The sequence below is a fragment of the Mobula hypostoma genome, chromosome 10 (genome assembly GCF_963921235.1).
Source record: "Mobula hypostoma chromosome 10, sMobHyp1.1, whole genome shotgun sequence".
NCBI lineage: Eukaryota > Metazoa > Chordata > Chondrichthyes > Myliobatiformes > Myliobatidae > Mobula > Mobula hypostoma.
The window spans coordinates 86496273-86519561 of NC_086106.1; the positions used below are offsets into that span (position 1 = coordinate 86496273).

The 23289-nt window shown below is 42.0% G+C and overlaps 1 protein-coding gene across 5 annotated transcripts in view; it reads right to left on the minus strand.

Annotated features, from left to right (window-relative positions):
* The window catches only part of LOC134353010 (rho GTPase-activating protein 6-like), a 201673-nt gene that overhangs the window by 18391 nt on the left and 159993 nt on the right, over positions 1–23289 (minus strand). For all 5 annotated transcript variants that reach the window (XM_063060785.1, XM_063060786.1, XM_063060784.1 and 2 more), the window contains one exon: positions 15704–15880. In XM_063060785.1, the coding sequence (XP_062916855.1) occupies positions 15704–15880 (177 nt within the window). The remainder of the gene's footprint in view (positions 1–15703; positions 15881–23289) is intronic.

Below are 23289 nucleotides of genomic sequence, written 5' to 3' on the forward strand. Positions count from 1 at the left end.
CCTTGCAGGTTTATGAGGACATAGTATTGTGTTTCTTTTTCTTTCAAGGGGGACAATGTGTTATTATGTGTGCACAATAAAGAACTTCAGTTCCCAGTGAACAATGCAGCTGGTTCACCTGGAACTGAATGGAGACCTAGTTAATTATGCATGAGTTTGAGCAGCAGTCCAACAATAAAATGTCTTAATGTAAACCCATGCCAAGTTTGACTTTATTAAGAACAAACATAGCACCGATCACCTTTATTCTTTTTTTAGTGGTTCTTGACCTCTGTGTTGTCAGGTTATACTTTTCTTTAATCACACTGTCCATACTCGTCAAGATTTTAAACATTGTCACAACACACCCTGCAAGGAGAACAATGCCAGCTTTTTCAGTGTATTTAATAATTCAAGCCCCAGGAATTATTAAGAATTTGCTAAGTTTCTTCTGTACCATTTCTAACTCCTTTATATAGTGAAATCAGAAATGGGCATAGTATCCTAGATATTGCCAAGCCAGTGCTTTATCAAGGGTCATTATGACTCCTTTTCTCTTGCTTTTTTTAGTTATAAGGTCCAGGATCCTTTCACTTATTTTAAGTACTTTCTCAAACCTGATAAGCTACTTTCATCAAACTATACAAAAATAACCCCAGATCTCTCTGTTCTTATACCCTCTTCAGAACTGCTTTCTTTTTTATATAAAACCATAAGACCATAAGATATAGGAGCAGAAGTAGGCCATTTGACCCATCGAGTCTGCTCTGCCATTCAATCATAGGCTGATCCAATTCTTCCAGTCATCCCCACTCCCCTGCCTTCTCCCCATACGCATTGATGCTCTGACTAATCAAGAACCTATCTATCTCTGCCTTAAATATACCCAATGACTTGGCATCCACAGCCGTTCATGGCAACAAATTCCACAGATTTACCACCCCCTGACTAAAGTAATTTCTGCACATCTCAGTTCTAAAAGGATGTTCTTCAGTACTGGAGTAGTGCCTTCTTGTCCTAGAATCCCCTACCAAGGGAAATAACTTTGCCATATCTAATCTGTTCAGGCCTTTTAACATTCGGAATGTTTCTATGAGATACCCCCTCATTCTCCTGAACTCCAGGGAATACAGCCCAAGAGCTGCCAGATGTTCCTCATATGGCAACCCTTTTATTCCTGGAATCATTCTCATGAATCTTCTCTGAACCCTCTCCAATTTCAGTATATTCTTTCTAAAATAAGGAACCCAAAAGTGCACACAATACTCTAAGTGTGGTCTCACAAGTGCCTTATGGAGCCTCAACATCACACCCTTGCTCTTATATTCTATACCTCTAGAAATGAATGCCAACAATGCATTCACCTTCTTCACAACCAACTCAACCTGGAGGTTAAATTTAGGGTATCTTGCACAAGGGCTCCAAAGTCCCTTTGCATCTCTGCATTTTGAATTCTCTCCCCATCCAAATAATAGTCTGCCTGTTTATTTCTTCCACCAAAGTGCATGACCATACACTTTCCAACATTGTATTTCATTTACTACTTCTTTTCCCATTCCCCTAAACTATCTAAAACTTTCTTCAGGCTCTCTGTTTCCTCAACACTACCTGCTCCCCCTCCTATCTTTGTATCATCAGCAAATTTAGTCACAAATCCATTAATACCACAGTCCAAATCATTGATGTATATCGTAAAAAGCAGTGGTCCCAACACAGACCCCTGTGGAACTCCACTAGTAACCGGCAACCAGCCAGAATAGGATCCCTTTAGTCCCACACTCTGTTTTCTGCCGACCAGCCAATGCTCCACCCACACTAGTAACTTCCCTGTAATTCCATGTGTTCTTATCTTTCTAAGCAGCCTCATGTGCGGCACCTTGTCAAAGGCCTTCTGAAAATCCAAGTACACCACATCTACTGCATCTCCTTTGTCTACCCTGCTTATAATTTCCTCAAAGAATTGCAGTAGCTTTGTCAGGCAGGATTTTCCTTTCAGGAAACCACGCTGGTTGTGGCCTATCTTGTCATGTGCCTCCAGGTTCTCCATAATCTCATCCCTAACAATCGATTCCAACAACTTCCCAACCACTGATGTCAGACTAACAGGTCTATAGTTTCCATTCTGCTGCCTCCCACTCTTCTTAAATAGTGGAGCACCAATAGCAATTTTCCAGTCATCCAGAACAACACCAGAATCTATTAATTCTTGAAAGATCATCGTTAATGCCTCCGTAATCTCTGCAGCTACTTCCTTCAAAACCCGAGGGTGTATTCCATCAGGTCCAGGAGATTTATCCACCCTCAGACCATTAAGCTTCCTAAGCACCTTCTCAGTCGCAATTTTCACAGCAGAAACTTAACTTCCCTGACACTCTTGAATGTCCGGTATACTGCAGACGTCTTCCACTGTGAAGACTGATGCAAAATATGCATTCAGTTCCTCTACCATCTCTGCATCTCTCATTAAAATATCTCCAGCGTCATTTTGTATTGGTACTATATCTACCCTCGACTCTCTTTTATCCTTTATATACTTAAAAAATCTTTTCATATGTTCTTTGATTTAAGTCACCAGCTTCCTCTCATAATTCATTTTTTCCTTCTGAATGACTTTCTTAGTTTCTTTCTGCAAGTTTTTAAAAGCTCCTCAATCCTCTATCTTCCCACTAGCTCTGGCTTCCTTGTATGTCCTCTCTTTTGCTTTTACTTTGACTCTGACTTCACTTGTCACCCACAGGAGTGTCCTTCTTCCCTTTGAAAATTTCTTCTTATTTGGAATATATCTGTCTTGCACTTCCTTCATTTTTTGCAGAAACTCCAGCCATTGCTGCTCTGCCGTCTTTCCTGCAAATGTCCCTTTCCAGTCAACTTCAGCCAGTTCCCCTCTCATGCCATTGTAATTTCCTTTATTCCACTGAAATACCGACACATTGGATTTTATTTCTTCCCTCTGAAATTTCAATGTGAACTCGATCATATTTTGATCACTGTTCCCTAAGAGTTCCTTAATGTTAAACTCTCTTATCACCTCCGGATCATCGTACAACACCCAATCCAGCACAGCCGATCCCCTAGTGGACTCAACAACAAGCTGTTCTAAAAAGCCATCTCTTAGACATTCTACAAATTCTCTCTCTTGAGGTCCAGTACTGACCTGGTATTCCCAATCCACTTTCATGTTAAAATTCCAACGATTATCATGACATTGCCTTTCCGATATGCCTTTTATACCTCCTGCTGTAATTTGTAATCCACATCGGCTGCTGTTTGGAGGCCTGTATACAACTGCAGTTAGGGTCCTTTTATCCTTGCCGTTTCTTAACTCAACCCATAGAGATTTTACACCTTCCAATCCTATATCTTCTCTTTCCAATGATTTAATATTATTTCTTATACACAGGGCCACACCACCCCATCTGCCTACTAACCTATCTTTCCATTATACTGTATATCTTTGGATGTTGAGCTTCCAATGGCAGCTATCCTTTAGCCAAGTTTCAGAGAAGGCCACAACGTCATTTTTGCCAATCTGTTGCTGAATTTCAAGATCGTCCATTTTATTGCTTATGCTGCGTGCATTCAAACACAACAGTTTCAGTCCAGTATTTGTTGCTTTCTGTTTTAACTTCACCACACCTCTATTGCCCTGTAACTCATGCCACTGGCTGTGATTAAGCCTCATCTCCTGCCTGTTCTTTCTATAATCTCTGTTGCACGCTATCTTTGATTTATTTCTGTTTTTCCCTTCCTCAGCCCCATCACTCCAGTTCCCACTCCCCTGCCAAATTAGTTTAAACCCTCCCTAACAGCTCTATTAAATGTGCCTGCTAGGATATTGGACCCCTTTGGGTTCAGGTGTAACCTGTCCTTTTTGTATAGGTCGTACCTCTCCCAGAAGAGGCCCCAATGATCCAGGAATCTGTATCCCTGCCCCCTACACCAGACTCTCATCCACACATTAATATGCCTGGTTATGCTATTCTTGCACTCGCTAGCACAGCCTTAGTACTTAACCCTGAGAACTCCAGTATATATTTTCCTTCAGCCCAAAAGCCAATCTTTCCTTATAATTCACTTTTTTCTGTAACTTAAAAAAAGTTTTATATTCATGTTAGTTCAACTTGTATCTGCTGTTGGATTTAGTACTAACCTTAAAGCCGTTATCTGGCAATTTGTTAAATGGTTGTTGAATGTCCATATATAGCAACCATATAAACTGTATTTTTCCTCTGTAACCTCATGAAAACAGCCCTTCTAAGTAAATTAGATATGATTGGTCTGTTAAATGTTTTTTACAAATTCACATCTGATAAATTTTAATTTGGATGTTCACATCAGTTTCAAGTTTTTTTTTAAACTATTCAGACTAGTTGTTATTTTATCTGATGATCTGGATATGAAGAAAGATGTAATTCACATAATGCAACACCTAATGATGCACAACCCCTTCCAAGATGTTTATTTGGCCAAGTGATGTGACTCACAGATGAAGCTCGCACCAACAATATGTACGTCATCAAGACTGAACTCAAATATCACTTGATGATCTGATCAAGAAGCAACCGTTAATTCCTGAAAAATCAATCTGCTGAGAAAATGGATCAGGGTCATAAAGAAGTTAAGAGGTCTAAGGAGAGTTTTTTTTTTAAATACTTTTGATCTGGGTGAAGTAATAGAAGTTACTGATGTGCCAAAATGTTCTGAGTCACTTCAGATGAGCAGTATCATGCAAAATTTATAAATTAGAAGGAGACCAGCCCAGTGGAATTTGGAACTGTGTAGATGAGAGGTAACAAAAGCATGCAGCTCAGGAAATGAGGTGGACCAGATGGTAGAAAAGTGGAAGTAGGCGTCCATGCAAATGGAGAGGATATGAAAGAAATTCTTCTACAACTTACTCCTCTTCTAACTATAGCACATCAGCAACTGAGAATTAATGGGAACTTGAAATTATAACAACCTGGGATTAATTTCTTGAGTAGCCACAAATCTACAAAGTATAGTGTGATCGGAGCACCCAACCAACTGAAATCACCAGTACTCTCTATCCCCTGAATGTAGCTTTATTCCTGTCATAGCTTTTCTGCTATTGAAACTCGAGTATTCCCTTTATCCTTGATTTGGTCACTTTCAGGATTGATTTTCCTGATGATGATTCGCTGTCGGGCTCTCATTGTTTATCCACAACAGGCATCAGTTCCTCAAAACCTGCTGGCTGTGCCCCACACCAATGCATGATCACTAATCACTCTCTTCCAAACAAAAGGCTGCAGAATCTAGAAGTCTGAAATAAAATAGAAAATGCTGGAAGCACTCCACACCATGTGGAAATGTTAACTCTGTTTCTCTCTCCAGAGATGTCACCTGGCCTATTGAGTTTAGGGCCATACATTTTTAGTTCACTCCTTTCCATAACTGACCTAGATTGTCTTCTGCTCTAAATTTAAAATACATGCTCATTAAACCCTTCTTAGTTTTCCAATCCCCTGCAGTAACCTCCGTCAGCCCTACAATCAACTGAATTCTGCCTTTTGTACACCTCCATCCTCCCTTTTCAAAATTATCACAGGTACATTTAATATCAGAGAAATGTATACAATATACATCCTGAAATGCTTTTTCTTTGCAACCATCCACGAAAACAGAGGAGTGCCCCAAAGAATGAACGACAGTCAAATGTTAGAATCCCAAAGTCCCCCCACCCCAGCTCCCCTCCCTCCTGTGTGTAAGCCGCAACAAGCAATGATCTCCCCTCCCCCCACCGGCAAAAAAAAGCATCAGCACCCACCACTGAACACTCAAGCGTGTGCAAAGCAACAGCAAAGACACGGACTTGCAGTTACCCCAAAGACTTCACGTTTCACCCGGTATTCAACATACCACAGGATCTCTCTCTCCCTAATAAGGGAGAAAGAGATGTCTCTATTTTCACAACGGGAGGGGAGACATAACCAAACAACTTGCTGGTTTACGATGTTAAAAGTCCGTTACATCGCTTTTCTTTTGAGCTCTGTGCGCAAAGATCTGAGCACACAGTCATAGAGATTCCGACTCCCCTGATAACACAGGGTTCTCCAATCGTGACATGGGGCTTCGATCCGCCCGTCTCCAGAGCCCTGAGGCCCTAGGCCTCAAAAACCGAGCCGGACTCTCAGGCCGAGCCCTTGGAGTGCTAAACAACAATAGCCAGTTATGAAACCCCGAGAGCGGGTCCCATTCCCGCAAAGAACTGTAGTCAGCGTGTAACTCCAGGTCAGGGTCTTCAAAAGAACCCTGAAAGGGAAAAGTAAAGATATTAAAGATGGAAATAGAACTGTGTCGGAAAATGCAAGCAAAGGAGTCGCCGAATAGCGCCATCATCACTCCGCTCTACCTCCGATCAGCACCAGTAATGAATATGCTTTCATCCACTAGATCCCTGATTCTCAAATGCCCGCCTAAGCATAACTGTTGTTACATCTCCTTTCCTTTGTTTAAGGTGCTTCTCTAAATCTGCCACCTTTTCAACATCTCACCATTTATTTTTGTCAGGGTGTGTCTGCTAAATGCTATTGGATTTCTCATTGCCTTAAAAATATCAGAAAAATGCAAATGGGAGTAAAAACAATCCGGGTGCAGTGAGGGAACGCAGAGAGAATTCTATTTTGTCAATTAATAACATTGAATTTACGCATATTACAGCTGCGAGCAGAAAGCCACTCAAAGTATTTCTCCTGCTGCAGCCACAGACACTTAGCTTAAGAACCATCGCTTCCCCCTCCGACTGAGAGTCAAACCTCAGTTTTCACAGACGACATGTTTACATCTTGTGAAAATCCCTACTGAGTCAGCAGGAAGAGTGACCTTTAAGGTTTCATTGATATGTAATCATTAGAAAGGTTACAACATTTTTCCTGCCCCTTCCAGATGCTGGAAACATTTTCCCACTTTCCACCTAAAAACAGAAATAGCATACAGAAGTGAAAACAACCGAGGCATTGTTTGTAAAATTTGGTGAATGTTCTAATAAACACAGAGGAAAATCTATTGCAGTAGAGTAGTAGGTGGCGTGAATGACATATCCCAACCTTTGCACGCATGAGGATGTGACATCAACAATGAACTTTAAATATCTTCTTTTTTTTAAACGAATATTCCACTCTTTCAATTCAAAACACACATCCAAGTTGCTGGTGACGCAGCAGGCCAGGCAGCATCTCTAGGAAGAGGTACAGTTGACGTTTCAGGCCGAGACCCTTCGTCAGGACTAACTGAAGGAAGAGTGAGTAAGGGATTTGAAAGCTGGAGGGGGAGGGGGAGATCCAAAATGATAGGAGAAGACAGGAGGGGGAGGGATGGAGCCAAGAGCTGGACAGGTGATAGGCAGAAGGGATATGAGAGGATCATGGGACAGGAGGTCCGGGAAGAAAGACAAGGGTGGGGGGGAACCCAGAGGATGGGCAAGGGGTATATTCAGACGAACAGAGGGAGAAAAAGGAGAGTGAGAGAAAGAATGTGTGTATAAAAATAAATAACAGATGGGGTACGAGGGGGAGGTGGGGCATTAGCGGAAGTTAGAGAAGTCGATGTTCATGCCATCAGGTTGGAGGCTACCCAGACGGAATATAAGGTGTTGTTCCTCCAACCTGAGTGTGGCTTCATCTTTGTAGAGGAGGCCATGGATAGACATGTCACAATGGAAATGGGATGTGGAATTAAAATGTGTGGCCACTGGGAGATCCTGCTTTCTCTGGCGGACAGAGCATAGGTGTTCAGCAAAGTGGTCTCCCAGTCTGCGTCGGGTCTCACCAATATATAAAAGGCCACACCGGGAGAACCGGATGCAGTATATCACCCCAGCCGACTCACAAGTGAAGTGTTGCCTCACCTGGAAGGACTGTTTGGGGCCCTGAATGGTGGTAAGGGAGAAAGTGTAAGGGCATGTGTAGCACTTGTTCCGCTTACAAGGATAAGTGACAGGAGGGAGTTCAGTGGGGAGGGATGGGGGGGACGAATGGACAAGGGAGTCGCGTAGGGAGCGATCCCTGCGGAAAGCGGGGGTGGGGGGAGGGAAAGATGTGCTTAGTGGTGGGATCCCATTGGAGGTGGTGGAAGTTACGGAGAATAATATGTTGGACCCGGAGGCTGGTGGGGTGGTAGGTGAGGACCAGGGGAACCCTATTCTTAGTGGGGTGGCAGGAGGATGGAGTGAGAGCAGATGTACGTGAAATGGGGGAGATGCGTTTAAGAGCAGAGTTGATAGTGGAGGAAGGGAAGCCCCTTTCTTTAAAAAAGGACATCTCCCTCGTCCTAGAATGAAAAGCCTCATCTTGAGAGCAGATGCGGCGGAGACGGAGGAATTGCGAGAAGGGGATGGCGTTTTTGCAAGAGACAGGGTGAGAAGAGGAATAGTCCAGATAGCTGTGAGAGTCAGTAGGCTTATAGTAGACATATCTAGGAAGAGGAACAGTCGACGTTTCAGGCCGAGACCCTTCGTCAGGACTAACTGAAGGAAGAGTTAGTAAGAGCTTTGAAAGTTGGAGGGGGAGGGGGAGATCCAAAATGATAGGAGAAGACAGGATGGGGAGGGATGGACCCAAGAGCTGGACAGGTGATTGGCAAAAGAGATACGAGAGGATCATGGGACAGGAGGTCTGGGAAGAAAGACAAGGTGGGGGGGGGGAACCCAGAGGATGGGCAAGATAGCTGTGAGAGTCAGTAGGCTTATAGTAGACATCAGTGGATAAGCTGTCTCCAGAGACAGAGACAGAAAGATCTAGAAAGGGGAGGGAGGTGTCGGAAATGGACTAGGTAAACTTGAGGGCAGGGTGAAAGTTGGAGGCAAAGTTAATAAAGTCAATGAGCTCAGGATGCGTGCAGGAAGCAGTGCCAATGCAGTCGTTGATGTAGTGAAGGAGAAGTGGGGGACAGATACCAGAATAGGCACGGAACACAGATTGTTCCACAAAGCCAACAAAAAGGCAGGCATAGCTAGGAGCCATACGGGTGCCCATAGCTACACCTTTAGTTTGGAGGAAGTGGGAGGAGCCAAAGGAGAAATTATTAAGAGTAAGGACTAATTCCGCTAGACGGAGCAGAGTGGTGGTAGAGGGGAACTGATTAGGTCTGGAATCCAAAAAGAAGCAGAGAGCTTTGAGACCTTCCTGATGGGGGATGGAAGTATATAGGGACTGGACATCCATGGTGAAAATAAAGTGGTGGGGCCCAGGGAACTTAAAATCATCGAAAAGTTTAAGAGCGTGAGAAGTGTCACGAGCATAGGTAGGAAGGGATTGAACAAGTTTTTCTTTATTTGCATCACCAAGAAATAATCTGACCTCATCGAACTTTTGGTTGACTATTGCTGCTGAAGGTAGTGATGTTGACGAGCATACAACTCTGTTGATAACTTCGACATGGAAAATAAGACTGGAAGACATTGGAACAGAATTAAGCCATTCGGCTTATCGAGTCTACTCTGCCATTTCATCATGGCCGATGCATTTCCTTCTCAACCACATTCTCCTGCCTTCTCCCAGAAACCTTTCATTCGCTGGCTTATCAAGAACCTATCAATCTACACTTTAAATACACTCAGTGACCTGGCCTCCACAGCCACCTGAGGCAATGAACTTCACAGATTAATCACCGTCTGGTGAAAGAAATTCCACCTCATCGCTGTTCTAAATGGACATCCCTCTATTCTGATGTTGTGCCCTCTGGTTCTAAGCTCCCCCACTAAAGGAAACATCCTTTTCACATCCACTCTATCGCAGCCTTTCAACATTCGATAGATTTCATTAAGATAACCCCCTCATTCTTCTAAATTCCAGCAAGTACAGGCCCAGGGCCACAATACACTCCTCATATGATAAACCATTCGATCCCACAATCATTTTAGTGAACCTCCATTGAACCCTTGTTTACGTTGGCATATCCTTTCTTAGATAAGTGGCCTAAAACTGTGCACAAAAATGCTCAACCTAATGCCTTATAAGGCCTCAGCATTACACCCTTGTTGTTATATACTCAAAATGAAAGCTAACATTGCATTTGCTTTTATTCCTTCTACCGAATTCCCAACACGATATTCTATCTGCAACTTTTTTGTCCATTCTCCTAATCTGACTAAGTCCTTCTGCAGCTTATCTGCATTCTCAAAACTACCTGTTCCACCACCTTAGTATCATCTGTAAACTTGGCCACAAAGCCATTAATTCCATCATCCAAATCATCGACATACAACTTAAAAAGAGGCAGTCCCAATACTGATCCCTCAGAACACCATTAGTCATTGGTAGCCAAGCAGAAAAGGTGCCTGTTACTCCCTCTCTTTGCCTCCTGCCAATGGGCCAATGATACATGCTAGTATCTTTCCTGTAATACCATGGACTCTTATCACATGTGGCACGTAGCCAAAAGTCTTTTGAAAATCCAAGTATACAATATTCACTGATTATCATTTGTCTATCCTCCTTGTTATTTCCTTAAAGAATTCCAACAGATTTGTCAGGCAAGATTTTCCCTTAAGGAAACCTTGGTGACTTTGACCCATTTTATCATGTGCCTCCAAATACAGTGCCCTGAAACCTCATCTTTATCAGTCGGCTCCAACATCTTCCCAGCCAGTGACCTATAATTTCCTTTCTTCTGCTTCCCTCCCTTCTTGAAGAGTGCAGTGACATCTGCAATCTTTCAGTCATCTGGGACCATTGCAGAATCTGGTGATACTTGAAAAATCATTATTAATGCCTCCACAATCTCTTCAGCTACTTCCTTCAGAATCACCTGCTCCAGGTGACTTATCTACCTTCAGACCTTTCAGTTTCCCGTTCACATTCTCCCTAGTAACAGCAACTGCACTCACTTCATTGGGTGGCAGGGTGGAGATACGCCTCTTCCAAAGGAGGTGCAAAGTGTTGCTTCCCTCTGCTAGAATGTAGGTTACCTGCTTATCCCCCGATTAGGGTCACGTGAAGACATAAGAGCAGGTGGTGATGATCGTATGAGCAGCTGGTGCATTGCGCAAGTTCTGTTTCTGTGACCGGTGATGCCAGGCAGACAATCTCTGAGGAGCTATGATAATGGTTGAAGTCACCCGCCTTGTAAAGACACTGCCTAGAAGAGGGCAGTGGCAAACCACTTTTGTAGAAAAATTTGCCAGTAACAATCATGCTGCAAGACCATCTGGTTTATTTTGTATAATGCGTGCATTCAAATATAACACCTTCAGTCTTGTATGTTGTTCCCCAATATTACCTAAAGTGGTAGACTTATTATTGAGGGAAACAGCCAGAGGTACTCTGCACTAGCTTCCTATTTTCCTTTCCTCTCCTGACAGCCATCCAGACACCTGCCTCCTGCAACTTGGTGGTGACCGCCTCCCTGTAGCTCCTATTTATCTAGCTGCAGCTTCAGTTCACAAGTGAAAAGAGGCTTCAAATACATCTTTTTGGAAGACATCAAAATAATATTCTCAAGGGTAAACGAAAATAGATGAAATTTTCCACTTTGTACTAAGCTGAGTCAGAAGTCATTAGAAATGAAAAATAAACTCCCCTCAAGTCCCTGCTGCCAAGATGAAACTACTAGTGCAAAAAGAAAAATCTCAGTGGTGTGCACAATGGAATGCAAAGTTGTAGTGTAGAAGTTTACTTTTTACAATTACCCAAAAAATGGTGATTATGATCTAGGACTTCACAGCTAAATGTTAGCGTTAGAATGGAGAACATTGCTAATTGTCTCTCTCAAACCCCCACAGCCCCCACCCACAGCTGCTCCTCTCCACCTTCCTTCTTCACATAAAAGCAAATTATAACTTTACTGTTGCTTTGTTTGTTCCCCTGCCCCAGCATGGTGTTGTGCTGTTTGGGAGTGAAGGATATCAACTGAGGGAACAATTCTGAATCCTGTGGTAGTGGAAAACAATTCTGTCTAATGTGTTCAAACCAATGTGCTGATTAGTTCCTTATTCATTGTCAAATTCTTCATCAGTGACAGGTTTTGCAGGTCTTTGTGTATATTCATGACTTGCTGTGTTGACCTCACTGATGAGTAAATTAACCTGCTGCTAGATGGTTACAGGGTTACCCAACAAGTAGGAAATCTATGAAGTGAACAGAACCACATCAATGATAAAAGGAAGCAATAATCTTCTCAAAACACAGGAATGTCTGCAGATGCTGGAAATCCAAAGCAACACACACAAAATGCTGGAGGAACTCAGCAGGTCATGCAGCAGCTATGGAAATGAATAAACAGTTGACTTTTTGGGTCAAGACCTTTGTTCTGGACCAAATGTTCTTCTCTGATAGTTCCCTGTGCCGACAACTTCCTACCTCAGCTACTCAATAAAAAAATCCCTCCACTCCAGCAAAATAACAACAGTAATTATCAACATTGTTGTTTTTCCATTATTGTCTATTCAGAGCAGGTTTGTGATGAATCTTTATAAATCATTGGTTTCAGCCTGTGCCCAATTCCGGGTGCTGCATTTAGGAAAGATTTAAAAATTTTAGAGAGGTGAAGAAGACACTGATTAAAATGATTCCAAAGTTAAGTGACTGATATATGGAACAACTGGATGAACTAATGGTGTTCTTCTTGGAAAGGAGAAAATTGCAAAGGAATTTGTGAAGGGTATATGCAGAGTAGGAAGAGAAAAGAAATGGCAAGAGGGTCATGGATGGGAGATTGAATGAAAGACACTATCAAATAGTGAAGAAAGATTTCTCTCCACACTGAGTGCTTAGGACCTGAATTCATCCTCAGGGATAATTCAGAAGGAAGATCTAATTGTAAAGTTTAAAAGGTGCTGGAGAAGTATTTGAAAGAAATAAGATTTCAGAGGAGACACAAGAGACTGCAAATGCTGGACTTGGGAGCAACAGGGTTGCTAATGCACGGGTTTCAATTGAAACAGTGGCAATTCCTTTCCTCCCATAGCTGCTGCTCGACCCATTGAGTTTCTCCAGCAGACTACATGTTGCTCAGGACTTTGGGAAGAGAATAGTGAATTGAACTACTTCGCTCATACTTTCTTAAGGTACTCTGGACATGTCAAGTTAAATGGCTTCCACCCTTTTGTTAACCATTCTGTGATTCCATGATTTTACAGATTTCATTGAAGCTTTAAGAACCTTGGTGCCAGCGTCACCAAAGTTAAGGTGTTAGGTCGGGCTGATTGTTTTCATGATGACGGCAGTCCTAAGGCACATAGAAGTGGATAAATCTCCAGGACCTGACCTTGTTATCCTATGACGACAAAGGCTGTGCTAGAGCAGCTCAGTGGGTTGAGGTGTGTGTGTGTGTGTGTGTGTGTGTGTGTATGTGTTGGGTAAAGATCTGTCAACATTTCATCTTGAAATCCTGCATCAGTCCTGTTTGCATGGTGTATTATTCTATGACTATTTCATTATGTCACATTCGATCAAGTGATTTTTTTTTGGGTGGGTTGCAAACATTATTCATTTAATTTATATGGCCTTGAGTTAATGTCTGTGTGTAAAAATATTTATAGAAAGGCAATAAAGGAACTTCTAAGGAACACCCAATTAATACAAAAATATTATTCCAAAATATTTATCAGGTGCCAAGATCAAAACATCAAAATTGGATTGGAGATCATCTAATTTATAATTCGTTAGGGATTTCATTATGCTGTGTTCTTTGTTTTTCTGTGGCTGCCTAGTGATGTCAGACTTCTAGTTTCAGCGCAAAGAATGTCAAAACTGAGGTGCCGAAGATGTTGCCATTTCAAGTGCATCTGATACTGTGCAGTGATCAGGTACATTGGTATGGAGCAGGGTGAGAAAAGCCTAATCTACTTTTGACTTGGGGAAAATATTACCTGCGAATGACAGCCATTGAGTTCTACTCTGAGTAGAATTGATTTCTGTCTGATTAGTGACAAAAATACTAGTGCTAATTTGTTCAGTTTCTAGCCAGTATTGCAATCAATTTTACTTTCATTACTTTTGAAGTTTTCATGTTTGTGCAAGCTATATTTTATAAATCCATCACATTGTGAGAAGTTTGGGCTCCATGTGCATGTGGCCAGGAGCTCAATCTGTTTTCCACACAGTTCTGCTTTATCCTCACCACCCACCATAATCTGTCACGAGGTTTCCTACGTAAGACTGGGACAGGCAGAATGTGATTACAGAAATAATTTCCCCAGGAGTTGCTAAAAGACTGATGCCATTCCTTGGGCTATCTCCTTTGGAATATTACTGAGAAGATAGTCCTAGCTAATCTGATGCCACATTAAGGACAATCATTGTTAAAACTGCTCCATGTCCCCATCTCTGATCCTAACCTCAAACTTTATTTGAGTTATTTTCCCCTAAAGAAGCAATGGCAAACATTGACTCCTGTTTCCTGACTGTTGACTTGTTCTCTCCCTTGGACAGCCAGATCTGTTCCCATTTCTGACTTGTGAAGGTCTTTACTTTGCACATTCTGTGATGGTGCTACACATGATAGAATATGTATAAAAGCTATTCATCAACAACAAACTCCTTAGAACTCAGGTGCTACTGAAATTTGCAGCTGCGGGCACATCTTCAATACAGTTTTTGGAATGCCTCTCCCCAGGACCATAACATCTAGGCCCAGCAATTTGTGTTAACTTCAGTCTCACACTATAAGCCCAGAAATCTGTAGAAGATAAAAAAACTGAAGCTCACTTAAAGGAATATTTTTCTTTATTATCTCCTGATTGCTTCAGTCTGTCAGTTTCTTTGACCCAAGACATGTTAAAGTTTGCTATGTCTGTCAGACACCATTTTCTTTCTGCTTTAATAAGCACAAAACTTACATTAGCAATTATTTTTGCTTTTCTTGGAAACAGATTAGGTGATATTTGTTTCACTAACTATATATGAATTATTTTAGCAATCTTAGCCACTTTACCAGAAAACAATATATTATGAATGCAAAAATAACATTGAAAACAATGGCTTTTCTTACTTGGTGCCTGTTTCAAATCCAGATAGAGGAAGTGGAACAATAGAACTGCTGTAAATCATGCTCCTGTCCCTCAAGAACACCTACAGGTGCAACTGCTTACCCGTCCACATTGTGTGCCATATATGAATTATTATTATTCTGAATCTGCCAACTTGTAAGCACATTCTTGAGCTTGGCCCAAAATATATCTCCAGAACAAATATCTCTTAAGCGGCCTTCACCCAGAAGCCAGGGCTGAAAGTTAGCCAGGCTAGTCTGCACTGGAGACTCCTGTTGGGAAGTCTTTGGGGTGATTTCTATATTCATTTGCCTGAGAGTCCTCCAGATCTACAGATCTAATGGATTCCATTTGAGAAGTAAAATAAGTACTTCACCTTTTTCAATCTTCCTTAATTTTACTTATCCTTCAGATCAACACAGAGCTAACACAAGGATAGCCATAGCTCTTTTAGCAACCCCTGAACGTAAAGCCCTCTAACATTGTTAGAAGTGGTGAACATCTGACCAGAGCCCATTTCCTAATACCAAACGCTAGTGCTTGTGACAGGGAGTACTGGTATAACAGAAGGGGGAACATGAATCTCATGTCATATATCTCTTTTTAGACTCATTTGCTACAAAAATGTGAACAAAACATTGCATCCTGATTATTGAAGAATAATTGCTTGAGCAGTGTCAAAAGACTGCTATCCATGGAACTTGTCCTAAGCTAAAAAATAATGCATTTGAAAAAGGAGAGAATTCATACAAAAGAACAGTTATATGTCATACTCACTAGGAACAGACTTCTGTAATTATCAATCATTACTTGGACCACCCCAATGACGGCTGAACTTTCCTCAACTTCAACTGCCTGCATACTGTAGTCTTTGTCAGAAACATTCTCTCTGTGCAGAAGGTTTGGACCAAAGATGGTGGCCAAATTGGGGGATGTCATTTTGTTTCCAGTCACCTAAACAAAAACAGGAACAACAGCGATCACTAATCTTTAGCTACAGCTTACTGAAAGGTTGTGCCTCATGAACATCTGGATGAACTACTATGGGCAGTGAAGCCCACAATTAACTGACATACACTTCTGAGAAGTGAACAGCACATATTAGCAAAGTCTTTTCTACAATGTCTTTTTGCACATTGGTATTCACAAAGGAAACAGGATTTTGTAATTAGAGAACTCAGGAAATGGATGGTGGATACAGAATTGGCTTGCCTGCAGAAGGCAGAGGGTCGTGGTGGAGGGAGTACATTCAGATTGGAGGATTGTGACTAGTGGTGTCCCACAAGGATCAGTTCTAGGACCTCTACTTTTTGTGATTTTTATTATCGACCTGGATGTGGGGGTAGAAGTGTGGGTTGGCAAGTTTGCAGACGACACAAAGGTTGGTGGTGTTGTAGATAGTGCAGAGGATTGTCAAAGATTGCAGAGAGACATTGATAGGTTGCAGAAGTGGGCTGAGAAGTGGCAGATGGAGTTCAACCCAGAGAAGTGTGAGGTGGTACACTTTGGAAGGACAAACTCCAAGGCAGAGTACAAAGTAAATGGCAGGATACTTGGTAGTGTGGAGGAGCAGAGGGATCTCGGGGTACATGTCCACAGATCCCTGAAAGTTGCCTCACAGGTGGATAGGGTAGTTAAGAAAGCTTATGGGGTGTTAGCTTTCATAAGTCGAAGGATAGAGTTTAAGAGTCGCAATGTAATGTTACAGCTCTATAAAACTCTGGTTAGGCCACACTTGGAGTACTGTGTCCAGTTCTGGTCGCCTCACTATAGGAAAGATGTGGAGGCATTGGAAAGGCTACAGAGGAGATTTACCAGGATGCTGCCTGGTTTAGAAAGTATGCATTATGATCAGAGATTAAGGGAGCTAGGGCTTTACTCTTTGGAGAGAAGGAGGATGAGAGGAGACATGATAGAGGTGTGCAAGATAATAAGAGGAATAGATAGAGTGGATAGCCAGTGCCTCTTCCCCAGGGCACCACTGCTCAATACAAGAGGACATGGCTTTAAGGTAAGGGGTGGGAAGTTCAAGGGGGATATTAGAGGAAGGTTTTTTACTCAGAGAGTGGTTGGTTTGTGGAATGCATTGCCTGAGTCAGTGGTGGAGGCAGATACACTAGTGAAATTTAAGAGACTACTAGACAGGTATATGGAGGAATGTAAGGTGGGGGCTTATATGGGAGGCAGGGTTTGAGGGTAGGCGCAACATTGTGGGCCGAAGGGCCTGTACTGTGCTGTACTATTCTATATTCTATTTTCTATGAAAGAGGAAGGTGAAATTCCAGTGCAAACCTCCATAAATAACAAAAAAGATACTCAACGCCTCAGTGGGTTTAAAGGTAGATAAATGTCTAGAATTGGATAAATGTAATCCCAGGATGCTATGAGACGGAAAAGAAAAGATTACAGCAGCTCTGCTAAGATTTTTTAATCTTTACTGGCCACATATATTCCATGACACTACAAGCAGTAGTGTCATGGAACATATAGAGATTAAAGAGGAGGAGGTGCTTGCTGCCATACAGCCAATAACGGTAGATAAATCCCCCGGGCCTGACATGATATTTCCTCGGACCTTGAGAGAGACTAGCGTAGAAATTGCAGGGGCCCTGGCAGAAATATTTAAAATGTCCTTAGCCACGGGTGCGGTGCCGGAGGGTTGGAGGGTAGCTCATGTTGTTCCGTTGTTTAAAAAAGGCTCCAAAAGCAAACCAGGTAATTACAGGCCGGTGAGCCTGACATCAGAAGTAGGTAAATTATTGGAAGGTGATCTAAGAGATGGGATATACAAGTATTTGGACAGCCAAGGGCTGATTAAGGACAGTCAGCGTGGATTTGTGAGTGGTAGATCGTGTTTAACAAATCTTGCAGAGTTTTTTGGGGAGGTTACTAAGGAAGTAGATGAACGAAAGGCTGGGGATGTTGTCTACATGGACTTTAGTAAGGCTTTTGACAAGGTCCTACATGGGAGGTTAGATCAGAAGTTTCAGACACTAGGTATCCACGGAGAGGTTGTAAACTAGATTCGAAATCGGCTGTGTGCGAGAAGACAGAGAGTGGTAGTGGATGATTGCTTCTCAGACTGGAGGCCTGTGACTAGTGGTGTGCCTCAGGGATCTGTGCTGGGACCATCGTTGTTTATTTGCTGATGACACTAAGATTGGAGGCATTGTGGACAGCGAGAAAGGCTTTCAAAGCTTGCAGACAGATCTGGACCAACTGGAAAAATGGGCCAGAAAATGGCAGATGGAACTTAATGCAGACAAGTGTGAGGTATTGCATTTTGGAAGGATAAATCAAGGTAGGACATACACAGTAAATGGTAGGGCACTGAGGAGTGTGAAGGAACAAAGGGATCTGGATGTTCGGGTACATAATTCTCTAAAAGTGGCGTCACAGGTAGGCAGGCTTTTGGCATCCTGGTATTCATAAATCAAAGTATTGAGTATAGGAGTTAGAACGTTATGGTGAGATTGTATAAGACATTGGTGAGGCCAAGTTTGGATTATTGTGTGCAGTTCTGGTCACCTAACTATAGGAAGGATATCAGTAAGACTGAAAGAGTGCAGAGAAGATTTACTAGGATGTTGCCGGGTCTTCAGGAGTTGAGTTACAGGGAAAAATTGAACAGGTTAGGATTTTATTCCTTGGAGGGTAGAAGAATGGGGGGGGGTGGAATTTGATAGAGGTTTACAAAATTATAGGGGTATAGACAGAGTAAATGCGAGTAGCCTCTTTCCACTTAGATTGGGAGAGATAAATACGAGAGGACATGGCCTTAGGGTGAAAGGGAAAAGGTTTAGGGGGAACTGCTTCACTCAGAGTGGTGGGAGTGTGAAACAAGCTACCATCTGACGTGGTACATGTGGGCTCACTCTTAAGTTTTAAGAATAAATTGGATAGGTACATGGATGGGAGAGGTCTGGAGGGTTATGGACTGGGTGCAGGTCAATGGGACTAGCGGAATCAAGTTTTGGCACAGACTAGAAGGGCTGAATGGCATCATTGGTAAGGAGATTATCGGAAAGTGTTCTAAGGGATAAGGTTAATTATCACTTATCAGAGTGGACTTATCAGAGATAATCAGAATTACTTTTTCAGTGCAGGTCTGCTTTGACTAAACTGAATGAACTTTATGAGGGAGTAACAAGGGATAAGGTCAGGAGAGTAGGTGTGGTTTTCATGGACTTCAATAAATCCTTTGACATGGTCCCACATGGGAAAGTAGTTTAAAAGAGATTCAGGGCAAGAGGACAAATTGGTTACAGAATTGTTTTGGCAATAGGAGGCAGAGGGGGATGGTAGAGAACTATCTTTTGATACTTTCCCTGTTACAAGTGGCCTTCTAGAGGGATCAGTGCTTGGAATCTTGCCTCTTATAATTTACATAACGGGATTGGATGAGGATATACAGTAAGAGGCATAATCAGTAAATTCACAGGTGACAGAAAGATTGGTGTTGACAGAGCAAAGGGTGGTCTTAAGCTACACGATGATCAGACTCAATCTTACAACAACAAAAGGCAAATGGCCCAAATGTTGGCTCCACTCAACATATGAATTAAAGACAACTTCCAGCTTTTCTCTTGACTGTCAACTGGGAAATAACTTCCATCTTTTGATCATGATTTATTTGCATAACTTCATGATATTATTTCCAAATTTATATTTTACCAATTATGGTGATAGTGACACAGTGATAATGCAATGTCTTACTACCTCAACAGCGCTGCTAACTATATCCCTTGCTTCTCTTCAGCCTTGTTACCTTCAAGCTGTGTATCTGATTTTTGTTAAATCACGTCATCTTGCTCCTTAAAAAAAGTACTCTCCTCTGGCCTTTCAGCTGTAATATGAGTTTTGCTGTTATTTCAGCTGTAATAAGAGTTAACTGTTGATCACTCTGTCTGCCTAGGCAAGATCTATTGAATTGAAGTCCTCCAGAATTTCAGGCTAATCTTGGAAAGCAAAATTAATCCATAATTCCTTTTCTCACTGGGAACTCCTTAAACCCCTCTCTTCTATACATTCTTCTGTAGTCTGTATAAATTCAAACCATTCATGCACTGTTCTATTACCTAGACTCAGATAATCTATTCTACTGCCTATTTCTGTTTCCAAACTTCCAGGGGCAAACACTGATTCAAACATCTAATGCCCATTTCCCTTAATGATGTTCAGTATTGATTTAGGAATCAAAATGCTGGAAGTGAACATATTTAACTCCATATGACATTTGTCAAACTGGAGTTGCAGGCGATTAGGACCAGAGCACCAGAACAGATAATGGAGTGGTTGTGAAGAAGGATGTTATTAAGTCTAAATACAAGGTCAGGAATCAAAAGGTTGAGTATGGTGGGACTAATGTCCTGAGCTGCATATATTTGAATGCAGGAAGTATTGTAGGAAAGGTGGATGAGCTTAGGGCATGGATCAGCATGGGAAATTATGACATTGTAGTCATTAGTGAAACTTGATTGCAGGTGGGGCAGGACTGGCAACTCAATGTTCAAGGGTTCTGCTATTTTAGACATGATAGAGCAGGGGGGATTAAAGATGGAGGGGTGACATTACTAATCAGGGAAAATATCACATCAATGCTCAGTCAAGACAGACTGGAGAGCTTGTCCAGTGAGGTTCTATGGGTAGAACTGAGGAATAAGAAAGGAATGATCATGTTAATGGGATTATATTATAGACCACCCAACAGTCCATGAGATTTAGTGGAGCAAATTTGTATGGAGATTTCAGACTGTTGCAAGAAACAGTCCCATTACAGCTATATAGGACCCTGCTCAGACCTCACTTGGAGCACTGTGCTCAGTTCTGGTCACCTCACTACAGGAAGGATGTGGAAACTATAGATAGGGTGCAGAGGAGATTTACAAGGATGTTGCCTGGATTGGGGAGCATATCTTATGAGAATAGAAGAATGAACTTGGCCTAGAACAACGGAGGATGAGAGGTGACCTGATAAAGGTGTATAAAATGATGAGAGGCATTGATCGTGTGGATAGTCATTTTCCCAGGGCTAAAGTGGCTAACAGAAGAGGGCACAGTTTTAAGTTGCTTGGAAGTAGGTACAGAGGAGATGTCAGGGGTGAGTATTTTTAACACAGAGATTGGTGAGTGCGTGGAATGGGCTGCCAGCAACGGTGGTGGAGGCGGATACAACAGGGTTTTTTAAAGGGACTCTTGGATAGGTACATGGAGCTTAGAAAAATAGAGGGCTATGAGTAACCCTAGGTAATTTCTAAATAAGTACATGTTCAGCACAGCATTGTGGGCCAAAAGGCCTGTATTGAGCTGTAGGTTTTCTATGTTTCTATGAAACATAAAGTTGTGATAGTGAGTTTAACTTTCCACATATTGAGTGGGACTCCCTTACAGTAAAAAGGCTGGATGAGAAAGTGTTTGTCAAATACGTCCAGGGAATTTTCCTTAATCAGTACCTAGAGGTCCCAACTAGAGAGAGTGTGATTAAAGATCTCCTGTTAGGGAACAAGACAGGGCAGGTGACAGAAGTTTGTGTAGGGGAACACTTTGCTTCTAGTGCAGGAGTTGGGATGCTATATTGAAATTGTTATGATGTTGGTGAGGACTAATTTGGAGTATTGTGTGCAATTTTCATCACCTACCTACAGGAAAGATGTAAGTAAGATTGAAAGAGTGCAGGGAAATTTACAAGGATGTTGCCAGGATTTAAGGACCTGAGTTATAGGGAAAGGCTATTCCCTAGCAAGTAGAAGATTGAGGGGAAATTTGATTGAGATACAAAATTATGAGGGGGAGAGATAGGGGAATGAAAACAGTCTTTTTCCACTAAGGTTGGGTGAGACCACAACCGGAGGTCATGGGCTAAGGGTGAAAAGTGAAACATTTAAGGGAAACATGAGGAAGACCTTCTTTACCCAGAGGGTGGTGAGAGGGTGGAATGAGCTGCCAGTACAAGAGGTGGATGCAGCATTGATTTCAACATTTAAGAACATTTGGATAGGTACCTGGATCAGAAGGGTATGGAGGGCTATGATCTGGGTGAAGGTTGATAATTCTAGGCAGATTAATGGTTTGGCTCAGACTAGATAGGCCGAAGCTGTGCTATAGTGTTCTATGATTCTATGACTCTATTTGGGTCCTGAAAAATTTAATTAAAATCAGTGTTCTGCTGATTCCCCAACAATTCTAGAAATGAGGTGTGGAAATTGAGGGAGAGAGTTCTGGGAATGTGGAAGTGATGCAGATTGCTGGAACTTGGGCAACCTCGAATCCCATGGGCATACAGGCAGAATCAAAATTAATGTGCACCCTCTTGATAATCCTACAATACACGAGGTTTTGATGATGCAGGATTTCTTCAGTTCATCCAAGAGGGGTTCTTAAAATATTGTGTGGAATGTCCAGCTACAGGAAATAACATATTGGACATAGTTTTGGGGGTTCATTTTGGGAACAGTAACCCCAACTCATTATGTTTTAAGATAGCTATGAGTAAGGACAAAATCAGATCTTTTGGGATCATACTAAATTGGTGGCGGACAAATTACAAGCGGATAAGACAGGAGCTAAGGGCATTGATAGGGAGCAGCTGCTCCTGGACAAGCTCATGTCTGATACACGGGAGTTGTTTAAAGACCACTGATCAAACTTCAGAATTGGCATGTTCTGGTAAAGAGCAGGAAAGTAATGTAAGGAAACATTGGATGACCTAAGGTCTCATGAAATGTCCATGGGGAGCAAGATCAAGAAGAATCCCGAGACATTTTATACTTACATTTAGAATAGGATAGGTCATCTCAAAGATGAAGGAGGGAATATGTGCTTGGAATCAGAGTTGGTGGTTGAGGTATTAAATGAATATTTTGTGTTGGTATTTACCAAGGTGGAGGTTTTGAAGCATGGTAAAGGCAGGGTAGTGCATGCTAATATGCTGAGACATTTTGAGATTAAGGAGGAGGCCATGCTGTGTTTTCTGAAAAGCATTAAAGTGGATAAATTGTCAGGACCCTATGGTATATAATGCAAAATATTGAACAAAGCAAATGAGGAGATTGTGGGGACTTCAACAAAGACTATTTTGTTCTCACTAGCAGTAGATGAGGTCCCAGAGGATTGGAGAGTAGTAAATGTTGAACCTTTTTTAAAAAAGGTAAAAGGGATAATGCAGGTAATTATAGGGCAGCAATCCTCATGTCAGAAAGATATTAGAGAGGATATGAGGGGTAGATTTATGCACATTTCAAAAGGCACAGCTGCTTAATGCACTTTGTGTGGGGTAGCATGGGGCCTTGTGTGGGGCAGATCATGCCTTACAAACTTGACTGAGTTTTTTGACTAAGTGTTAAATGAGCTTATTGAGGGAAAGG